The sequence below is a fragment of the Notolepis coatsorum genome (genome assembly GCF_963971535.1).
Source record: "Notolepis coatsorum genome assembly, chromosome: 3".
Classification (NCBI taxonomy): Eukaryota; Metazoa; Chordata; class Actinopteri; order Aulopiformes; family Paralepididae; genus Notolepis; species Notolepis coatsorum.
Genome location: NC_140167.1, coordinates 11,006,039 through 11,029,852, shown reverse-complemented (window position 1 = coordinate 11,029,852; position 23,814 = coordinate 11,006,039). Strand labels below are relative to the sequence as shown.

Below are 23,814 nucleotides of genomic sequence, written 5' to 3'. Positions count from 1 at the left end.
AAGGAGATAGAGGGAGAGATATAGAGAGAGGGGGAGAGAGGGAGAGGGAGAAATAGGAGAGACGAGGAAGCGAGAGAGTGAGCTAGTGAGTGAGAGAGCATTCTACTGCACTTCCTAGAGCAGCAGCCTGTAAAGGTTATATACTGTTATATATATTATATATATATATATATATATATATATATATATATATATATATATATATATATATATATATATATATATATATATATATATATATATATATATATATAAAGGTTATATACTGTTCTCTGTGCGAGAGGCTCACTGGAGAGCTCCCGGGTCTCTCGTCCCCCGCCTCAGCCTCCACGCTCTGTCACTTCTCACTCATCTCCCAAAGCCGCGAATTACTGGACGCCATCAGCCGTCACGCGGACAGCAACAGCCCCCTGGGAGCTAAGTTGACATATACATAATAGCCTACATCTGCCTCGGGAATACAGTGCTCACTCACACAGCAACCGAGTGCTTCAGTGGCCCGCGTTGCGTTGGGACCTAATGCGATGGAGAGGGCCAACCGATTGAAACAACAACATCACATTAGGATACTGGTGGGTGGTGGGGTGTAAACAGGATAGTGGTATCGAATAATTTCCCCAGCAGTGAAACCAAATACCAAGAGCGGTGTGTAACATGTCTGAAATCAAAGCAAAGTGATTTGATTTGATTAGATTAGATTAGATGAATGAATGAATGAATGAATGAATGAATGAATGAATGAATGAATGAATGATGCTCGATATTGGCTTTTTTACCGATACCGATATTCCGATATTGTCCAACTCTTAATTTCCGATACCGATATCAACCGATATCAACCGATACCGATATATGCAGGGTTTCCCACCCCAAAAAACGGAATAATTTCAGGTAAATAATAATTTCACTGGATATATATATAACAAATATTGTTATTGTTTTTTTCTTTTTTTAAACCGATACCGATATTTTCCGATATCACATTTTACTGCCGATATCGGCCGATAATATCGGTCGGCCGATAATATCGGACATCCCTAGAATGAATTAAAACTTTTTTTACCAGGTTTGCAGAATGGGTACAATACAGTACGGCTCAATACACATAATTGTTAAGGGGATGCAAACCAGAGAAAGACGTTTGTCTTGTTTACATCAGGGTCCCCCATTTTCAATTCATAGTGACATTTATGATGTACACAACATCATGACATTTATGGCATAGGGACATACATGACATACATATAGTAGTACTGTTACATTTGTGACATATACGATATGCAAAGTACTGTTACCCATAGATCCTAACAGAGAATATATTCATATGATGGGGAGGAGACTGTACATTAGGAGGGGGTGGGTGGGTGGGAGAAAAAATATACATACGGTGGGGAGGAGACTGTCTATTAGGAGGGGGTGGGGGGGGGGGTTGGTCATTTACCGGGGCCAGTTTCGAATTGCAGCCACCCGTAGGTGCTCTTTGAGAGCGGTTTTGAAGGCGGGTAGGGATTCACATCTTTTTACGGCTGTGGGTAGGGCGTTCCACATTGTTGTGGCATAATTGCAAAATGAGTTTAGTCCCTTGTTTGTGCCGAATCTGGGTTGCACATGATTTGTGGAACTCCCTCTGGTGTTGTGGGCGTGGTATTCACTGACCTTTGGGAAGTATTTCGACATGTACATGGGTACCTGAGTGGTGTAGTGTATCTTGTAGACCAGGCCCATTGCAAGTTGCTGTACTCTGTCGTCTACTCTAAGCCATCCTAGGTTGTCAAAGTGGGCAGGGGTGAGGTGGGTTTTAGGAGTAAGGTCAAGTAGTAGTCTGACCAGTTTGTTTTGTGATGTTTGTAGTCTTGTTTTTAGCGCCTTTGAGGTGCTTTGGTACCATGAGGTGCAAGCATAGTCGTAGTACCCTTGAATGAGTGCTCCTGCCAGAGTCTTCAGGGTATTCTTGTTTACCAGAGAGGAGATCCGGTACAAGAATCGAGTTCATTGGTTGACTTTCTTTTATTACATTGGATGCCATTTTGTCACAGGAAAGATTTGCCTCTAGGATGGAACCCAGGTATGTAATTTCATCTTTCCTTGTGACAATATTGTCACCCACTGTAACAGAGAAGCCGTTGGCCTTGCTGAGTTTGTTATTTGATCAGAAGAGAATGGACTCTGTTTTACCCATGTGTAATGATAGTTTGTTATCAGCGAGCCATATGCAGATTCTGCCGAGTTCTGAGCTGAGGGTTTTTTCAACCTGTAACTTGTTCTTGTCAGAGACCAGCAGGGCTGAGTCGTCCGCAAACAAGAACAAGTTGCAGTCACAAGCTGACGACATGTCATTTGCATAAATTAGGAACAGTAGCGGTCCTAGTATGCTTCCTTGTATGCTACAAAGATTAGATTAGATTAAAATGTATTTAAATTATCCAGCACAAGTACAGTACGAAAATAAATTTGGCATCCAACCAGAGTGTAAATGTAACAGTAAAGTGCAATAGTAATATACAATGTACTGGGTATAAAATATATACATTTGTACTACTGAGTATATTGCTAATCAGATGTATGTACAGAGTTGTAGTATTAATATGTACAGTGCTACAGGTATAAAGACACTATGGTAGTAAGTCATACTATCCAGCAGCGTAACTAGTAAGAGTAAGGGATATGTACAGATATAGATATCGTATCTACAGATATGTAAAAAGGATTGTATGCAAGTATGTACAGACAGATGTGGATATATATATATATATGGTAAAAGTAAATATACAGTATATATACAGCATTATTTTACATGCTATCATATAGAGTAGTGACTAGATTTTTGGGCACATTATAGACACATGTTACATCTCTCCAGGGGAGAAGAAAAAAAGTAATGAATAATCATTTTTTTTAAAGATCTCTCAACTAAATTTTTACACAGTGATAACAATGAATGGTCTAAGTCTCTAACTGTTCAATGTAATGGATCGGATCAGCACTTGGGTCCCGGCCAAACACCTAAGATTTATAGGACTCTGAACCGGAGCAGGCAGGGAACAAGTGATACTGTTACTGTATCAGTGTTAGGGTTTGTGGCTAGGGGAGGTGAGGTGAGAGAACCCAAATGCTGGACAATGGTTATGAACCAGAGAGAGGAGGCAGAGTCGACGGAGTAAAGTATAATGAAAGGCTTTACTAAGCAGTAGTAAACAAGGCACGAACAAAGGTACACGACACTAAACTGAGGCAGCTAGAAAACAAACGAGAAATAATACACAGCATGGCTGGAAAAGGCACACGGTGCAAAACACTACCCGGCGAGTAACAGGTGATACAGGATACAGGGAGCTTCACGGGAAACAAGTCTCTGTTCCGCGGACGGCAGGAACAGTACATGAGGTAAACAGAAACAATGGCGCGACACTGGTAGACAGGGGGCGGCATGAATATATACAGAAACTAATTAGAATAACAAGAAACAGCTGGGGGCTAGGACACAAGAATAATAATACTCCGCTGGGAATACAGGACTAGACGAACATATGAATATGAATACACACACAGGGAACAACAGGGCTAGACTAGGACATATGGACATACTGGGGAGCACACAGGACCGATAGCAAATACACAGGGAGTACAATAGAAATTACAGTCAACAGGCTCCAGACAATATGGAAGAACAAGGGGACTGCCGGCCTGCAGTACCGCGAACAGACCGCCAGAGGGTGGCAGAGGATTGTCTATGTTCAGATAGTTCAGAGGGTTCCTGAGGCGACAGTTCAGATTATGACAATCAGTGCATCCCTGAACGGGCCGCTGGGCTGATTTTAAGTTTCAGTGGAATTGTGTTGTTAGGGAACAGCTTTGAACCAAGTACATTTCCTGTCAGCCATTAGAAAAACAATAAACGTAATAAATAAACCACATTTTGAATGTTTATGTTGTATATAACCGATATATACAGACCCTCATCTGCACCTTTGTGTACACTGTTTATTTGTTCATGAATTTTGATATTCAGATACAATTTTATTGCCAATATTTATGTCTTTCTACTATTACCCTGTCCATACCTGTACCTCCCCTCCCCCCTCCCCCATGCTGCTATGACGCCCCGAATTTCTCTGAGGGGATCAATTCTTCAGTTCTTTAAAGCGCACTTAGCATAATTCTAGACCTTAATCCTATGGTTCTGTTGTGAGGAGGAACGTGAGATAATCAGACATGTAACTCACCAACGTGTCCTGTGTCTCAAGAGATTCCTCTGGGTGACATCACAGAGAGGAGAGCAGACCTCTATAGCGAACTGCAGACACTATTACCTCAACTATTTCCAGCTGCAGTAGAGCCCGACTCGAGGAAGGTTGAAGGAACGGTTGAGTGTCTGCAGTTCACCAGAGGTCTGCTCTCCTCTCTGTGACGTCACCGTATGTTTTTTCTAACGGCTGACAAGAAATGAACGTGGGTCCAAGAGCTGTTCCCTAGCAACGCATTTCCACCGAAACCGGCTCAATACCCTCTCGTGACACTAAGTTGAAGACAGATATGTTTAAGATTGTCATTTATTGTCCAATTATCGTCAATTGAAATGTCTCGCATATCCGCCTCCTAGTTAGCACACACCCACACATATGCATTCTGTCAGAATAACAACTGGAGCTGGAATAACAACACCCTTACATATACGTATAGTTAATTATATTGTTTACACTGTTTAATTATTCCTAATATTTTCATATTCAGATCTAATTCTATTAGATTTGATTCAAATGTATTGTCATTATAGAGAACAAGTATAGTACAACGAAAACAAGTTTGGCATCCAACCGGAGTGCAAATGTAGCAGTAAAGTGCAACAGCAATATACGATGTACCGGTGATTAAACTGGGTACAAAATATACAAATTAGTACTACTGTGTTTAGTGCTAGTGCTAGTGTAGTGCTAATCGGATGTATGTACAGAGTTGTAGTATATTATGTACAGGTGTAAAGACAGTATGGTAGTAGTCATACTGTCCAGCAGCGTAAACTAGTAAGAGTAGAATATGTACAGATATTGCCTATATTCATGTCAGTTTCTACTATAAGGGAGGTGTAGTCTGACGTCACTGGTTGTTTCACCCGTATAGGGATTTATCATTGGGGAAATGGATTATCGGCTATTGTAACAATTCTGCCGCATGGTAATTGAAAAGCTTTCCATTTTTGCACAAAACAAGTTCCCTTCTATCACTAACATTATTGTTTAAGCATTTTTGGTTGAAATAAAATTTGGTGATTTTTTTTATGATTAATTGCGAATATTTTCATGTTGATCGATAGATTGTGGATGAATAAGCACAGAAAGGTACACCATGCCAATGTTAATGCTTTATTTGTTTTAAACGAGACAATTTAGAAATGGGCAATGGGGAAATACATTGCGTTGGACAGAGGGTGGAACATGAAAAACGGCAATGACATAACCACTACACCTCCCTATTACCCTGCCCATACCTGTACCTCCCCTCCCCCCTCCCCATGCTGCTATGACGCCCCATATTTCCCCAAGGGAATCAATCAAAGAATATCTTATTTTATCTCTCTTGTCTGTGCCAGGGGATGGGACCTTTCCAGCCATACTGGCCTCTTTACATCCCTATATAGGCCATCGCTGTAGTTACCCCTTTCACTACCACACTACCAAAGGGTTAACCCTTTCACTGCGACAATACAGAAGGTTAACCCTTTCACAACCACACTACAGAAGGTTAACCCTTTCACAACCACACTATAACTGTATATTGTATAGTATAGTATAGTATAGTATTGTACATAAGACCCAGTGCATCATCCGTAGCTTAACACTGTATTGCACTATCGCTCAGCATGTCTTTTACCGTGCATTTTTTATTTTTATTTTATGTACATTATACCTGTTATGTCTTATTCTTATTACTTGTATTATTGCACAATCGTTGCGAGCATGACCACCCGCATTTCACTGTAGGCCTTGTATCATGCCATGACAAATAAAACTCTTGACTTGACTACAGAAGGTTAACCCTTTGTAGTGTGGTAGGGAAAGGGTTAATGAGTCAAAGTGCAGATGATTGCCCGAGCGCAGAGATTGCTTCTGTGCTGTAAATTGGAACAGAGGCTGACGGGTGGATGGGAGAGAAGGGGGGCTATCACAAGGAGGACACCGAAGAATGTCATCCATGATTTATCTTTAGAACGCGAGGTGCAGCCACACAGCCCTGCCTGCAGGTTCTCCGTCAAGTGTTCTCCCGGTCGAAAGGAATCACATATAGGACGGAATCCCCCCTCAGGCACAGAAAGAAAGAGTGAATGGTGTGTCTGTCTGTGTGATGGTGTCCTCCTCAGTCCTCACTCACTCGGGTAATGCACACGCATGCAGGCGGGCACACACACCCCTAGGCACTCACACTAGTGACTATAGTGTATACAGACACACACAGCGACCAAGGGCACTCGGGCCGTTTGCTTTCATTTATTCTCCTATTCACACACGCACACACACACACACACACACACGCACGCACAGACACACACAGACGCACACACAACCAGCACCTAATAGGACACTAGGCCATTCCACCTCTGTTTTCCTTTGATCTCTCTCGCTCTCTTGCTCTCTCTCTCTCTCTCTCTCCTCTATCCCTCCTCTCTCTCTCTCTCTCTCTCTCTCTCTCTCTCTCTCTCTCTCTCTCTCTCTCTCTCTCTCTCTCTCTCTCTCTCTCTCTCTCTCTCTACTCCTCTCTCTCTCTCTAACTAGGCCTGCTACAGTACATTGAAAATCAGTTATACCAGGAGCAACAGTGCCATCTAGGAGGCCGCTGTTCGTCTATAACACAGATTGATTGATTGATTGATTGATTGAAAACTTTATTAACAGATTGCAGAAGAATGGGTACAATACAGTACGGCTCAATACAAAACAACTGCTAAGAGGAAGGATGCAGACCAGAAAAAGACTTTCCATACATTGGACTTGCCTAAGTTGTTTTCAGTAGATAATAAAATATAGTTATCTCTTTATTTAAAAACTAAACTAAAACAAAAGAAACACGAAACGCCATGTGTTTCCCTCATGTGACAGTTAGCACTCAAAAACATTTATATCTTGAATGTTGAGCTCTGAGAGAATTTCCGAATACATAACATATACATACACAAATGTTCTAGAACATTGGTCATGACATCATACGGTGACATCACCCATGTTCTAGAACGTTCGGCTATGACATCATCACAAATGCTCCAGAATGTTCGGGCGGAACTTAATATTCCTAACAATAGTTCTGTGGGGGAATTATGTACCATTACAATCACTACACAATATGAATTGAAAATGGGGGACCCTGATGTAAACAATCTGCATCCCCATAACAATTGTGTGTATTGAGCCGTACTGTATTGTACCCATTCTGCAATCTGTTAAATAGTTTTCATTAATTCATTAATTCATTCATTCATTCATTCATTCATTCATTCACACTTTCTTGATAAAAAAAAAGTCACTGTATACGCTTACCGTTCAATTCATTACTGTGAAAACAGTTGGCCTCGTTTTCTATTTTTGTTATTATTTATTTGATCCTACTCTGATTTTGTGCTTTGCGACAGCTGTGACGTCAGAGGGGCAGACGTCACGGCTAGCAGAGCGGAAGTGAGGGCACTGTCACAATTTGACCTAAAAACATGGCGTGCAGCAGGCTGGCTGTGGGAATGAGCGAAACAATGTTTTCTTTGCCATGGAAATCAAAACATTACACTTTAATATGCCATTTTATGCTGCTGCTAGTTTGTTTGACGTCGCAGCAGCCGGTGTCGGCTAAACCGAACAGCCTCAGGGAGATTACGGACGGAAACTGGGAGGACATCTTGGCTGGAGAATGGATGATTAAATTGTCAGTTGCTATGCTATCATGCTAAGCTAATGGGATAGAAAGACATTATTGACGTTAGCTAAGTTCGCTCAACTAAACTAGCGACAACATTAACGTTAGTTCAACTATGTATATCCGTAACTTGTTAATTTTGGAATGTCTTGTCTGTCTGGTTGCTATCGTGCCGAGTGATTATTATAACTAGTTTTGTTTGTTGAGAAAACTGGGCAATGTTAGTGGCTCTATGCTAACGCTAGCTAGCTAGGTAACTTCTAAGCTACATTAATCAGCTTTCATCAAAACTATCCTAACGATAATCTATCCTATATATCCTATATTCGATCATTCTTAGCTAACCAATAGCTAGTAAAGAAAAACCCGTCAGCTTTGTTATATAACGTTATATGATCGTCTCATTTTCTCGACTTTGTGTTGTGGTATGGATTTGACTGAAACACTGACAGTGTTGTGTGTGTTTTGGCCCCTCTCCTGAACCTCCCTCCCTGCAGCTTTGCACCCTGGTGTCCGGCCTGCCAGCAGCTCCAGTCGGTGTGGACTGAGTTTGCAGACTGGGGGGACGACATGGGGGTCAACATAGCCAAGGTGGACGTGACTGAACAGCCTGGTGAGTTTGACCTGAATGACTTCTCTCTCAGTGGGGGAGAGTGTGTGGTTCCCTGCCGTTTCTAACCTACGCTTTAAAGACTGATTGATTGAAAACTTTATTAACAGATTGCAGAATGGGTACAATACAGTACAGCTCAATACATACAATTGTTAAGGGAATGCAGACCAGAGAGAGACTTTCGTCTTGTTTACATCAGGGTCCCCCATTTTCAATTCATCATAACATATATGACATACACGACATACAGATAGACAGTACTGCTACATCTATGGTAGGAGGGGTGGGTGGGGGACACTGTACAAGCAAAACTGTACATTGGAATATTGACAACCATACTTGGTCATTTACTGTACATTGGAGGGGGTTGGGTTAGGACATTTACAGGGGCCAGTTTCGAATAGCAGTCTCCCGTATGTAGGTGTTCTTTGAGAGTGGTTTTGAAAGTGGGTAGTGATTCACATTCCTTTACAGGTTACACTTTACAGGTTACACTGTGTAGTCTCGTCAGACTTGCCCCTGGGCCCTGCTACATCAGTACTAACCAACCAGTACATTCTTAGTTGTTGTTTTACTCAGACTTTAAAGTGCCAATCTCGAAGATCTCCATTTAAATACATGTCTGTTAAGTCACTATCTATCACCGAATGAGGTAACACAATGGTGACTGAGCCTATGGCCCACTGATGAAAGCCCTTGCTTATAGATGGAATAGAATAATAATAATTCATTACATTTATATAGCGCTTTTCTCAGACTCAAAAGCGCTTCACAACATAGGGTTAGTAGGGAAATTGCCTCCTTCACCACCACTGGTAGCACCCAACCTTGGGCTATGCAGGCTCAATGGCTACCATACACTGGCACACATCACACTACTACACAATGGCTGAACGGCTCAGGAGACAGGGATTGATATCAGTCAATTAAGGGGGAGGGATGATTAGGTGGCCTTGATGTCAGAGACCTGATTGGGAATTTGGCCAGGAATAGAATATATAAATACTTTATTCATCCAGAGGGAAATTTGGCACTAATCGCTCACAGTAAACGGTAAACATTTAGGTAGACGAAAACAAGTCACGAATAATAAGAATAATGTGCATTATGCAACATTACTAGTTATTATGAACTGTGAGCCTATGTGGCAACATTCCCAGGGAAAATATCTCGCTCAAAATATGTAAATAATTACTAATCGACCACAGGGAATACGATGCATAATGTACGTTCTGTTACAGCTATAAGTTAAATATTTACAAGTACATACGTACATAATGATAGTATTGCTGTGTGTATCGGGGAGGGTGGGTTTAGTGTAGTGTGGAGAGCGCTCACCCTCAACCGCAATGATTGTTGGTTGGAATCTAGTTAGTCTTGTTTTGGAATTTTCATTACAAAACATCATTGTTACTTATACAACGTGTGAATATATAACTTATGGCAACATACATTATGTAAATGTGGTGCATTTTATATAGCGCTTTTATCCAAAGCTCTTTAGAATTTTGTTCTTCACATTCACCTATTCACTCACACATTCACACACCGACGGCGGAGGCGACCATGCAAGGTGCCAACCTGCACATCAGGAGCAGTTAGGGGTTAAGTGTCTTGCTCAAGGGAGGAGCGGGAATTGAACCCGGGAACCTTCAGATTACCAGGCGACCGCTCTACCTCATGAGCCACTGTAGTGTCGTCCCCTCGTACCTTTCAGATGGGAACTTCCTGTTTCTACACTAACACCGTGTATACCTCTCCTTCCTCTAAGGCCTGAGCGGTAGATTCATCATCACTTCACTTCCCACCATTTACCAGTAAGTGTCTACTTGTGGTTCCGACCACTTCCTTTTCCTCTGAATAATTTACAGTCTTATCACGAAAACCACATTTACTTTCGTCACTGGCCTTCGTGAGTTGTAACATGTAGTTGAACTAAAACTCTTAGAAGAGGAAATTGTTGCTGCACGATCGCTGTCATGTCAGCCATTAGAAAAACAATAAACGTAATAAATAAACTACATTTAGAATGTTTATGTTGTGGCGGGTCATGATTTGTTGGTATTGAAACAGTTAATGTTTCCCCGCTGTTTTTAAGTGTTTTTACTGTGCGTTTCAGTTGTAAGGATGGTGTGTTTCGGAGGTACCAAGGGGCTCGCACTAAAGACGATTTCCTCAGCTTCATCGATGAGCAGAAGTGGCAAGCGATCGAACCCGTTTCCTCTTGGTTTGGGCCGTCTTCCTTATTGTGCGTTCCTTTAAAACATTTTTACATTTTTATTTGTATTATCCCCCTGACCTGCAAAATAATGATATAGGTGACACATGGTTTCTATAAGCTTTAATTTTAAGGTGATTCAAGAAAGCTGAAGTTGTATCACTATGTCTTAAATTACTGCTGTTCTAAGGATTCAATTGACCCATCTCGAACCCCGCCCTCTTCTTTGGAGGGAAGCGGCAGTTGTGATTGGACGATCTAGAAAAGAGGGCAGGGTTTGAGATGGACCGTCCATTACATCTGATCATCACAGATATCTTGGTAGGCAAAGGTCAGGTGATTGTAATCAAATAACAGTGATCAGTAATGATGCACTTACATACAGTTAGATACAGTCATCAGTGGAAAAGACTATACATAACCCACAAAAAACATTGTTAATATTATTTTGTCAGTGTTAGGGACATCTATTTGTGGTGGGTCTGTGTGATATTTGTGGTTGGACACCATAAATAAATGTATGCATGAGAAATGCTGAAACAACCTCAAATTAAACCTGAAAGTCTACCTCATACTTAGTCATTGTGCTATTTCAAATCTAATCATCATCAAACCTTTATTTAACCAGAAATTAAAAACAAAAAACATTGAGACCGAGGTCTCTTTTTCAAGGGTGATATGGGCCAAGAAGGCAACCATGAATTATGTCAAGACATATACATAACAAAGCACAATACAGATACAAGTTGTCACTACCATACAACCAAAATTGAAAATGAAAAATGTAATTCAGCTTAATAAAATACAAGCACAATAAAACGGTAACAATCAACCTCAGCATACTGAGGAAACAGAGGCCAGAGGTGAAGTAGAAAAGTGCTACACATCGAAGCAGGAGCAGCACGTGGCAAGGATTTCAGATATTTTTAGTTTGAAGCAACACAGAGATCAAGAGGTCAATTTGAGACGTGTCTGGAGGTCATTCCAGGACCAAGGGCCGAAATAAAATAGGCTTCTTTTACTTTCCTCAGTCTGCACAGAGCCAAAACAACCAGATTTTTTTAAATTTGAGGCATCCTTGCTAAAAATGTGTGCGAATATCGCCAAATATATTGATATCAGAATTTTCAGAATAAAAAAATTCAGTATCTATTGGATTCTACTTCAGAATAACAAGAAACTCCTGAGATCAGAAATAGACCAGACCCACCAGAGGGCTCTTTTTACGCTTTCTGCTTTAAATTTTTTGTGCTGTGACTTTGAAACGAAGTGATTACTTGAGTGAAATCTATTAAATTACTCTGTGGCATCTTCTCTTTGCAGAATGAACTCCATGTCTGCCCTGTTCAAGCTCTCCATGTTTATCCGGGTGAGTAGGGACACCTCTGTGTCGTCGGCGCTCCCAGGCGCGACACTCTTGACAATTATGTCGCCGGGAGAATTTTTTTTTCATTGTCCACGGGAAGACGTTTTGTGTTTACATCTTGAGAACTTGAGCAGAGATTAAACCAGCACCTGAAACAGAATTTTCTTGCCCTCCTCTGTCGGCTTGTCACTAGTCATTATTTCTCAAATAATAAAGAGTCGTTTTTTAGAGTAGACAGGACTTATTAAATACAGGTTGGCTACCTGCCAACATGGCTAGTGGAATGGATGACTTTTACATAGAGAAACATTTGACTGCCTATGGCTTGGAACTGGTGTTAAAGTGCTATAGATAAAACTTTTACATAGAGTAATAATTTATGAAATAAAAAAGAATACATCCACAGAGCTTTTAGAAAGGTGCAGAATAAAAGCTTTCCCCCCCAAAAAAACGATTGATTAATGAATGTGCCAAAATGTATGTTGTTTACATTCTTGTGTGCATCATAGCAGCATGGGGGAGAGGGGAGCGGAGGTACAGCTATGGGCAGGGTAATAGTAGAAAGACATAAATATAGGCAATACAATTTTATCTGAATATAAAAATATCAGTGTAAACAAAGGTGTAGATGAGGGTCTGCCCTCATCTCAATCGGTCATATTACATGTTACAATAAATATAGGCAATAGAACATTTGAATGTGAATATATATATATACTATGAGTAAAAGTAAACCGTATACACAAGGTACCCTAACTGGCATGATATGTCATGCGTTGTAGTCTGTCCAGGTTTGGTGGCACACTTAGGCCATGCAAAATAAATTGTTTGATTCCGGTTGCCGACCGACCCTGCCGATTTATGTGCAACCCAAATTTATTTCGTAAAAAAAATATATATATATCTTTTTTATTTTTTTACAATAAAGTTTAATTAAATCTTAGTAAGAAAGTGCAGTCCATGTCAATAATCAGAATATATAAAAAGCAAGTATTTTACAACATTTGCACAGCTCTCTGACGATATTTAGTGAGTAGTATTTAGGGGTGGCATTTTTAATACTACTACCTTTGTACTTTTGTAGTACAGTGTCTTTGTATTTTAACCTGTAGTATTATGGATATTAAACATGCTGGCAGAGTACATGCATCCATGTTGTCGTTATTTTGTTAGGCCTTAGTGGTCAGACATTCCTGACAGTTCTCAAGTTCTGCAGCCGTTAGTTCTCCAGCTGCTGGCATACTTGCCAAGCTCAGCGCTGCCTCACTGGTGGTTCTTGTATAGTAAACAGATGGATAGCAAGCTAGCATAAGGACACATAGTATAACTGTAGATTGTATACTATAGCATTGTATAGTAGTGTACATAAGACCCAGTGCCTCATCCGTAGCTAACAGTGTATTGCACTATCACAGGACCTAGCATGTCTTACCATGCTTTTGTAAAACTCATGTACATATACCTGATATGTCTTTACTCTTATTACTTGTATTATTGCACAAATGTCGCATTCTCATCCTATTGGATTATTATTATTGTATTATGCACAATCGTTGCGGGCAAGACCCCCCGCATTTCACTGTATACTTGTATGCCGTGACAAATAAAACTCTTGACTTGACTTGACTTATCGAAAGTTAAAATGTACGTCTTTCTCCTTTCCAGCGTTGCCACAACTACTTGACGGAGCAGTTGGGGATCCCCGTCTGGGGCTCGTACATCATCTTTGGTTTGGCTACTCTCTTCTCCGGCCTAGCCTTGGGACTGGTGAGTTATTGTACTATGCATTTTTGGAATCGATCTAAAGATTGTTTTTGTTTTAAACCCTTGTTTACCCAAGGTACAGTAGATTAGCTGAGCGCATAAGCAGGTTTTCAGGAATGCCCTTCTTTCTACTTGCACAGTTTCACACACGCATGTCACACACAGTTTCACACACAACCCTTTCACTACCACACTACCAAAGGGTTTACCCTTTCACTGTGACAATCACTACAGACCTTAGTGCTCAATTCTGATTTATTGCTCAGATGCGATTTAGTGTGGTAGTGAAAGGTTAACCTTCTGTAGTGTGGTAGTGAAAGGGTTAGCCTTCTGTAGTGTGGTAGTGAAAGGGTTAACCTTCTGTAGTGTGGTAGTGAAAGGGTTAGCCTTCTGTAGTGTGGTAGTGAAAGGAGCACTTTGCCCATTTTCAACCTTAAGGCTCTGATCACATTGGGCACCTTTTTTTCTTCCGCTCAAACGCGAGGCGTGGCGCCGTGCGTAGAGGATCTAAAGTGCTCAAGCAGCGATGCCACTGACTCGCAGCCCTCCAGCCGTCTGCTGTTCATATCTCGGTCGTGGTGAGATCCTGCTCGTACAGATATAAGGTTTGTCGTGGTGAGAGCTGCTCGTACAGATATACGGTTTGTCGTGGTGAGAGCTGCTCGTACAGATATACGGTTTGTCGGAAACTGCAACAAAATGAGCTTTTCCTCCGTTTATCGATTGGTTCGTTTTGCCGTCTATTTCTCTCCAGATACCTCAGGTTTGTAATCCCTCCCCTCGGTTGATTTGATTGGTCCGTCGACAAGAGGGTGACATTGACCTTTTTCAACTGAGAGCGCCCCAGAAAGAGTGTAGCTTCCAACACTGGAGGGGGCGTAGTGTGGAGGAGACACGCACCTGTTGCAACAAACCCATTGACAACTATAGATAAAAGACACAGCTGTGTTCAAAAAGGCGTCCAATGTGATCACAGCTTAATCCTAATCGCTCTGTTCTGTTGTGAGGAGGGCATGTTATAATCTACTGTGACTCACCAACGGGTTCTGTGTCTGGAGAGCTCGGCTGCATCGGCATTCCTCCGCGTGACATCACTTAGAGGAGAGCAGAGCGAACTGCAGACACTATTCCTTCAACTGTTTCTTCAACCTTCCTGAGCCGAGTCTCTACTGCAATTTAAAAGAGTTGAGGAAATAATGTCTGCAGTTCACTGTAGTGATCTGCTCTCCTCTGAGTGACGTCACTTGGAGGATGGGTGTAAGAGCCATTTGTGTCATATTTTTGTTGTTTTGTAAACACTTGATGGAGCAGTGCCACGGTCATTGGGTCAGGTCGGAGGTCAGGTCAGGGGTCAATATATCAGTGGGATTTTTTTTTACTCTGGTGTTGCTATTTTTGAGGAAGAACACCGTGACGTCTCGGCTTGTTTGGTTTGTAAATTAATATTGCATTCTTGGGATAGACTATCACAGAGGAAGTTGGATGTTTATTGGAAACAATACAAACTGTAAGCCATAAATCAGCTTTTTTTATTGCAATTATCCATAACACACACGTCAGAACACGCATCCATCGGCAACCAGTGTGTCTGTTTTTGATTGACGAAAGGGCCGCTACAATAGGTAAGGTAGGGATGTTCGATATTGGCTTTTTTACCGATATACCGATATTGTTCAACTCTTAATTTCCGATAGCGATATCAACCGATACCGAAATATGCAGCCCCCCCCCCGCGTGAATATTAAAGGCAACCAACTTGTGTTCGGCTTTTCTCTGATTGGCCGCGCCCCCCCCCCGCCCCCACGCGCAGGCAAGCGCAGTCGTCCCACGTCCCAAATGAAATCCAAGGAGCGCAAGCGAGCGGCAGCGCGCCTTGTGTACCATGGGCTGCTGTTCCAACGCACTTGTGTTGGGCTGCTGTTTCACTCGTGTATAAACAAAGCCCATACATTTATGAAATGCGCTGAACTAGAAAGCGTAACGTTATTATGTTTCGCGTTTTTAACAACCAACTACCAGATTCACTCGTGTATAAACAAAGCCCATACAGTTATGAAATGCGCTGAACTAGAAAGCGTAACGTTATTATGTTTCGCGTTCCATTGATTAACGCCATTACCTGCTGTGCTGTAGGAAGCAGAGGTACAGTAAGTTACAGTAGGTGTAGGTTACATGTTTAATCAAAGCCCATACAATTTTTTAGATGAATGATTGTGGATATAATATAGAAAACACATCATTATGATATTGTCAGAGGGAGAGGCATGACTTCGCGACAGCCATATTAGACACTCACTGTACATCAGTGTGGAACTGTAACGTTATATGTTATTTCGCCCGTGGAGGCTGCTGAGCCTGAAGCGCCAGCGGGGCGACGCGGTGGTTTATCCCCGGCTTTCGTGCGCCGCCGCCGGCTTGATACAGCTTCAGCAGCAGCAGCGGCGGTGCTCTGTTGTAGGAAGCCCTTCAATGACAGCGGCGCGCTCTCATATTTTGCGAATGCATAAACTATATCTTAAATTATGGCTATGTGTCTAATATGGCTGTCGCTTATCAATGACTTCGCGACAGCCATATTAGACATTCACTGTACATCAGTGTGGAACTGTAACGTTATATGTTATTTCGCCCGTGGAGGCTGCTGAGCCTGAAGCGCCAGCGGGGCGACGCGGTGGTTTATCCCCGGCTTTCGTGCGCCGCCGCCGGCTTGATACAGCTTCAACAGCAGCAGCGGCGGTGCTCTGTTGTAGGAAGCCCTTCAATGACAGCGGCGCGCTCTCATATTTTGCGAATGCATAAACTATATCTTAAATTATGGCTATGTGTCTAATATGGCTGTCGCTTATCAATGACTTCGCGACAGCCATATTAGACACATCGCCATAATTTAAGATATAGTTTATGCATTCGCAAATATGAGAGCTCTGTCATTGAAGTGGGTGGTGGCAGCATTACTAACAGTAGCGATTTTTATTGTTTTGTCATGACCAAACATAATCCCAACATAGATAGGAGGTGTACTGTATGTCAAATGTCGGTCATGTGGTGGAAGAGTTTAGTACAGTCACACAACAGAACACCGCTGTAGTACAGTCACACAACAGAACACCGCTGGTTCGACCAGCGCTTCTGCCGCGCCGCAAGGGCGTGTGCTAGTGGATTGATTGATTGGCCGTGTGGCCAATCAGAGAAACGCTGAACGAAAAGCTGAACACAAGTTGGTTGCCTTTAATATTCACGCCCGCCCCCCCCCCCCCCCCCCCCCCCCGTGGAATTAACACATTATGCATACTTTTGACAATAAATAAAATAAGAATTTGTTCTTACTTGCTTGCCTGGGTAAATAAAGGTTAAAGGTTAAATGAATAAATAAATGTAATTTTTATAAAAAAATAAAAATTAAACCGATACCGATATCTTCAGATATTATATTTTAATGCCAATATCGGTAGGCCGATAATATCGGAGTTTAAGGTTGAAATTAGGTGAAGTGCTCCTTTTTTAGTGCCTGGCTCCAGGCACTAGGACCCTGCAGGCACTGTGACATCCAGAAAGATTAAATCACGTTGGATCAATGAGGCGCTGTATTCTCTAGAATAGTCACATGATGTAAAGCCCACAAGAAGCGACTGTTCTATCCACTCATATCTGCCCTCCCCCTAACCTTCTGTCGTGTGCCAGTGAAAGGGTTAACCGGCTGTCGTGTGGCAGTGAAAGGGTTAACCTTCTGTGTGTTGTCGCAGTGAAAGGGTTAACCGTTTTGGTGGTGCGGCAGTGAAAGGGTTAAGCCTTGGCGACGGGGGAGGGGGGTGACAGTGGCCCAGGAGGTAGAACGGTCGTCTGGTAATCTGAAGGTTCCCGGGTCGATTCTGGCTCCTCCCAGCAGCGTGTCGGCGTGTCCTTGAGCAAGTCACTTAACCCCTAACTGCTCCCAATGACCGGGTTGGCACCTTGCATGGTTGCTGTTGGTTTAGATTAGATTAAGATGTATTGTCATCATGCGGCACAAGTACAGTACAACGAAAAGAAGTTTGGCATCCAACCAGAGTGCAAATGTAACAGTAAAGTGCAACAGTAATATACAATGTACAGGTGATTAAACTGGGTATAAAATGAGTACTACAGAGTATAGTGCTAATCAGATGTGTGTACAGAGTTGTAGTATTATATATATATATACGGTATATACAACACTATTGTACATTCTATCATATAGAGTTATATGGGTTATATGCAGGTGTATAAATGGGTATATAGAAGAATTATATGCAGGTATATTCAGACCGATACAGATATATATATATATATAAATGTTTATATACAGCACTATTGTACATGCTATCATACAGAGTTATACGGGGAGACTATAGTATGAGGTAGGTAGTTGTGATTATTATAATTACTATGATTACAGTGTGGGGCAGTTGTAGACGGTGTGACAGCAGTAGGTAGGTGTGTGTGTGAGTGAATGTAAGGCATAAGTTGTGAAGCACTTTTGGATAAATGCGCTATACTGAATAATGCTGATTCTGAAAGCTGATTGTTGTCTTTCCAGATTCTGGTGTTCATAGCCGATTTTGTCTTTCCATCTCGACGATTTTCTTCCTCCTACCAGAGTGAGTATCAGTTACTGGTGTTATTATTCCTCTGACTACTAGCTGAGTGAGCATCAAGATACTAGTGTTATTATTCCTCTGACTACTAGCTGAGTGAGCATCAAGATACTAGTGTTATTATTCCTCTGACTACTAGCTGAGTGAGCATCAAGATACTAGTGTTATTATTCCTATGACTACTAGCTGAGTGAGCATCAAGATACTAGTGTTATTATTCCTCTGACTACTAGCTGAGTGAGCATCAAGATACTAGTGTTATTATTCCTCTGACTACTAGCTGAGTGAGCATCAGTTACTAGTGTTATTATTCCTCTGACTACTAGCTGAGTGAGCATCAAGTTACTAGTGTTATTATTCCTCTGACTACTAGCTGAGTGAGCATCAAGTTACTAGTGTTATTATTCCTCTGACTACTAGCTGAGTGAGCATCAAGATACTAGTGTTATTATTCCTCTGACTACTAGCTGAGTGAGCATCAAGTTACTAGTGTTATTATTCCTCTGACTACTAGCTGAGTGAGCATCAAGATACTAGTGTTATTATTCCTCTGACTACTAGCTGAGTGAGCATCAGTTACTAGTGTTATTATTCCTCTGACTACTAGCTGAGTGAGCATCAAGATACTAGTGTTATTATTCCTCTGACTACTAGCTGAGTGAGCATCAAGATACTAGTGTTATTATTCCTCTGACTACTAGCTGAGTGAGCATCAAGATACTAGTGTTATTATTCCTCTGACTACTAGCTGAGTGAGCATCAAGATACTAGTGTTATTATTCCTCTGACTACTAGCTGAGTGAGCATCAAGGTCAACTTTATTATTATTATTTTTTTTAATAAATAAAATTGTCACTTTTAAAATACTCGGGTTGCAAATCCTTTGCCGTCGACGTCGTGTCCCAAGTATCCGTGGACCTGACTTGTGTGTTTTCCTCCACGCCGCGCCGCAGAGAAACAGAGCGCGGAGCAGGCCCGGCTGAACCAGCAGCAGCAGGAGGAGGAGGAGCGCGAGGCGGACGCCGAGGAGGACGACGACGAAGAGGAGGAGGCGGACGCCGACGAGGACGAGGTGTGGAGGCGGAGGAGGAGAGGGTCCCCCGAGGGCCGTCCGGAAGGCAAGGACTCCGTGTTCCCCGACGAGTCCCTGAGAAAGAGGGCGGTGGGCAACCGCAACGACGACGAGGACGACGACGACGAGGATGACGAGGACACCTAGAGGCCGGGAGGGGGAACTACAGATGATTCATCGTCGTCGTCGTCCCCCTGTGGAGGAGCCAGGTCCCGAGCAGCAGCAGCAGTGTTTACAGCAGGGAGCCCACACGGCCCCCAGGGGCCCCCGGCGATGCCTTGCTTCCCTTTCCTTCTCCCTCCCTCCCTCCCTCCCTCCCTCTGCTCTCCTCTCCTCCTCCTTCACTGGGAGCGCTTTGGAACTTTTTTGATGACAGCTCTCGTCACCAGCGGCCTCCTCCCTGTGGAGCAAAGCACTCCTCTCTTTAACACAGTTCTTCCTTCCGGAGACAAAATGGCTGGGGTGAGGTTTTAGGTATGAAGTGCGTCAGAGCTGGATTTAGGAATTTCCTTTTATGCAATGCATTTTTTTTTTCTTTTTCTGTGTCTGTGTGTGTCATTGTACGTTTTATCTGTTGAAATATATGTAGCTTGTGTTTTGGGGCATCATTTTTGTTGTTATTTTATTTGTGTAAACAACATTATGTATTCCGCTTTGCCACTTCTCCTTCTGAAGTCCTTTTTAGTTTTTATATTTTATTTTTAAACAGTCCCTCCTTGACAGTTCATCCTAACCATTGCAATACTCCACTATGCACCTTTTTTGGTCTAATAACAAATTCAATTTGTAGTGAGATCACTCCCGACAAAGACAATATGGGTATCAAATGGCTACGAATACAGACCCCCCCTTTTCCCCCCCGAACTCTGTGTGAAGGCAGCATGCTCTTGGCACACGTTTTGTATGATTTATAGGTCTTTTTAGGGCGGGAACTCTTCGTGAATTTGCTTTTCCACTCAGCGATCGCACCAAGATGTTGACTTCTGATTTGAGCGGCGCTACATCACCCAGGACACTAGTCGTTGTCTCTACAAGAACGGAGCGTACTAGATAAAGATGCTCGTTTTTGAAAAAAGGAAACGGTAAAATCGGCTACTTTTTTTTTTTTACGAAGTCACACTCCAAAATTTCAAGGCCAAGTGAATGTTGTCGTGTGTAAATTCTTGTGCTTTTTTTTGCGTGTGTCCCCCATTGTATGGTGTTATCGGCTGTTCCTGATGATCCAGAAGTGGGATATTCTATTTTGTTTTCTAATGTTGTTTACTTTGTGCTACTCTTTCCCCCGTTATCAAAGAAAGGGGTGTACTTGGTTGATTTAGAAACTGTGCCCGTCACCCATCAGATAGGCCTAGATTGGATTTGCATGCCATGTTTCGACGTCGGTCAAGGGAGTTCTTCAGGTACCCTGGTCCTCCATTTTTATCTTCCACTGTATTATGTGTGGGGTGTGAGGCAGGGATGTCCATTCTTATGTTGCGCTTGCCACGTGAAATAGCGAGGAGAGGTTGTGCGATACCAGGTTGACGACGCGCTCGTGCCCTGGATCAATTAATGTCGCGGATACCAAGAACAGAGTACTTGCATCATGGTGATATCGAAAGTATTATCTATCTGTTACATAATAATAAATAAAATGCGATGTTGTCATTTGGTTAGATTGAAATAAAAATGTAACTGTAGAATGCCCCCCCCCCCACAATTAGCTATAGAATATATACCCTTTTTCTTGTTTATTTCATCTGCTATGTTCAGGCTGTGGGCAATAGTGGCACAAATCGGGTTTCTTTTTGCTCATATGCGTTTCACATCTGGGTTTTTTTCATGACTGTGTGAACAGCACAAATCATATGGAATTTGGTCTATTCTGATTTGGTCTACTTTCATAATGTCCTAAATCAGATACAAGTCAGATTTGACATCATAACCGGTCTGTGTTTGAAAGCATTATTGAAAGAAGGAATGGCTCTCTTTCATCTCCTCTCTCCCATTATCATCTACTCACAAATGAGCTGGCGGGTCAGTTCAGGAGCATGACTAGTTCACATTGGAATCTGATATTTTCCACATTTAAAAAATGATAACCGCTAAATCGCATCTGAGCAATAAATCAGAATTGAGCACTAAGGTCTGTAGTGTGACGTCACGTCACGTGGTTTTGCTGAAGTCGACCCCCAAAAGATGCACGTGCGCTTGTGCCTACAATAAACGTTGTTATTGTTTACAAACTGGTAAAAGGGCCTATATAAAGTAGCAGCCAAATATCAAGTGAATTACTCATATCGGAACTTGGTATTAGTGCGCAGGCTTTACTCCAAATGAAGTACTCTGCAGAAATTGGTATCGTTCCACCTCTAATAATAGCAAGTGGACCAGAACCATGTTCCTTTGATGATAGGAGGCATAGTTCGGTTAAAAAAAAAAAATCTCAGTTTTCTTAAATATAACCAATTAAATGCTATTGTTTTTTTTTCTCAGTTGAATGAGTGCCATTTTACAGTTGTTACGTTGTTGTTTTCACATGAAACTACTCAGAACTCCTTGTCAGTGATGAACCCTTAACCCCCAATTAACAGCCGGTTAACCCGTTCACTGCCACACGACAGAACCGTCGGTTGTGTGATAGTAAAGGGTTAACCTCCTGTCGTGTGGCAGTGAAAGGGTTAACCGTTTGGCAGTGCGGCAGTGAAAGGGTTAATCTACCGGCATTGCCGTTGACCACGTCCTCGTTCTCGCGATACACCTCCGCTTTATAGGTCAGAAGAGGCACAGTGTGCGACCAGTGTTTATTATTATAATACACCTTTCCTTCTTCTGTGGTTTTGGATGATATGATGCTTAAAGTTATGATGACTTGTTTTTAATGCTTTTTATTCCCAAAAAATAAAGAAAGAACTACGTTAATCTCAGATTTTGGTGGCGGTTGAAACTGCGTAATTGTTTTCCTAAACTATACTGGCTTGCAGCTTTCACGCCTCTTGGGGTGCGGTATTCTGAGACAGCTGTGCTCCTTACTGTGTGAACAAATTTTTCAATAAAGAATCGACCCTCCTTGACACAACTATCTCATTATCGGACTCTCAATGCTGCTTGGTTTTCACGTCGATTACTGAACATTTTGAGTTTGGCAAAACGAGCCTCCAGTCCTCCTGTTTATTTCAATCCTGAAGTGAGATTTTTATTAAATGTGTTCAAATAGAGCCTTGATATGTATTTATTCTCTTAAAAAAAGATGTATAAAACATGTATGTGTATTAAGTAGGCCTACCTGTAAGAATGATTAATTGTGTAGGCTCAGCTGTCAAATTGCACAATAATTCAATAATAATAATAATAGATTTGATTTGTAATGCGCTTTACAATTGCGGGGCAAATCTCAAAGCGCTACAGTTAAAAGAACATAAGAACTATAGCAAGAATAAAGGAAGAAGGAATTTTAAAAAAAAAATAGGCAAGACTAAACATAGATAAACATAGAATAAATAAAACTGATAAAAGAAATTGGTAAAAGAACATAAAATTTGTGGAGCTAAAAATGTGATAAAAAGTCAACAGAAAGCTCTACTAAAAAGGTGAGTTTTGAGGCCTTTCTTGAAAGCATCCACAGTCTGGTGCTCTCAGGTAGTCGGGGAGAGCATTCCACAGACTGGGAGCGGAAGTGGAACGAGGTTAGAGCGGAAGAGCAAAAAGCCCGATCTCCCATAGGCTAATCAGAGGAACCCGGAAACCGAACAGCGTTGTAGAAGGCATAGACGCTGCCTGCAGCGGAGATGTCGAGAGGAGGAGTGAGTTTCAAGTTCAAGTTTCTTTAATAGTTGTCATACAGAAGTACAGAATACTTTTGTACAAAATGCTTCTTACTGTTGCGCTCCAGAGACTGTGCATGACAAGATAAGTATGAAATAAAACATAGTAAAAATTAGAAGTAAAAAAAGAGGTCACAGTGTTCAGTTTAGACATATGTACAAGGGGTGATGTGATGTAACCTCGTTCCCAGCTTTATAGGGGTGATGAGTTCTTTGAGGTATAGGGGGGGGGCGTTTCCGTAGGCATTGGTGGGTGAGCAGGGAGACTTTGAACTCAAGCTGCCTGAGTGAGACAGGGAGCCAGTGAAGGGACTTGAGGATGGGAGTGATGTGGTGGTATTTTATTTCCGCACTCTCATCAGGATCCTAGCAGCGCTGTTTTGGATACATTGTAGCATTTGGATTAGCCCCTTTCGTGACTGTGATGCAAGCCAAGGGGCTAGAATACTTGCAAGTTGCATCACAGTCACGA

The 23,814-nt window shown here is 42.0% G+C and overlaps 1 protein-coding gene across 1 annotated transcript; it reads left to right on the top strand.

Annotated features, from left to right (window-relative positions):
* The first annotated feature begins 7,690 nt into the window (after positions 1-7,690).
* tmx1 (thioredoxin-related transmembrane protein 1) lies at positions 7,691-22,678 on the top strand. Its single transcript, XM_084310591.1, has 8 exons — positions 7,691-7,902; positions 8,391-8,506; positions 10,278-10,323; positions 10,626-10,754; positions 12,048-12,093; positions 13,756-13,857; positions 18,410-18,470; positions 19,421-22,678. The coding sequence occupies exons 1-8, from the start codon at positions 7,694-7,696 to the stop codon at positions 19,684-19,686; spliced, it is 975 nt and encodes a 324-aa protein (XP_084166717.1). The 5' UTR covers positions 7,691-7,693; the 3' UTR covers positions 19,687-22,678.
* Positions 22,679-23,814: the final 1,136 nt, after the last annotated feature.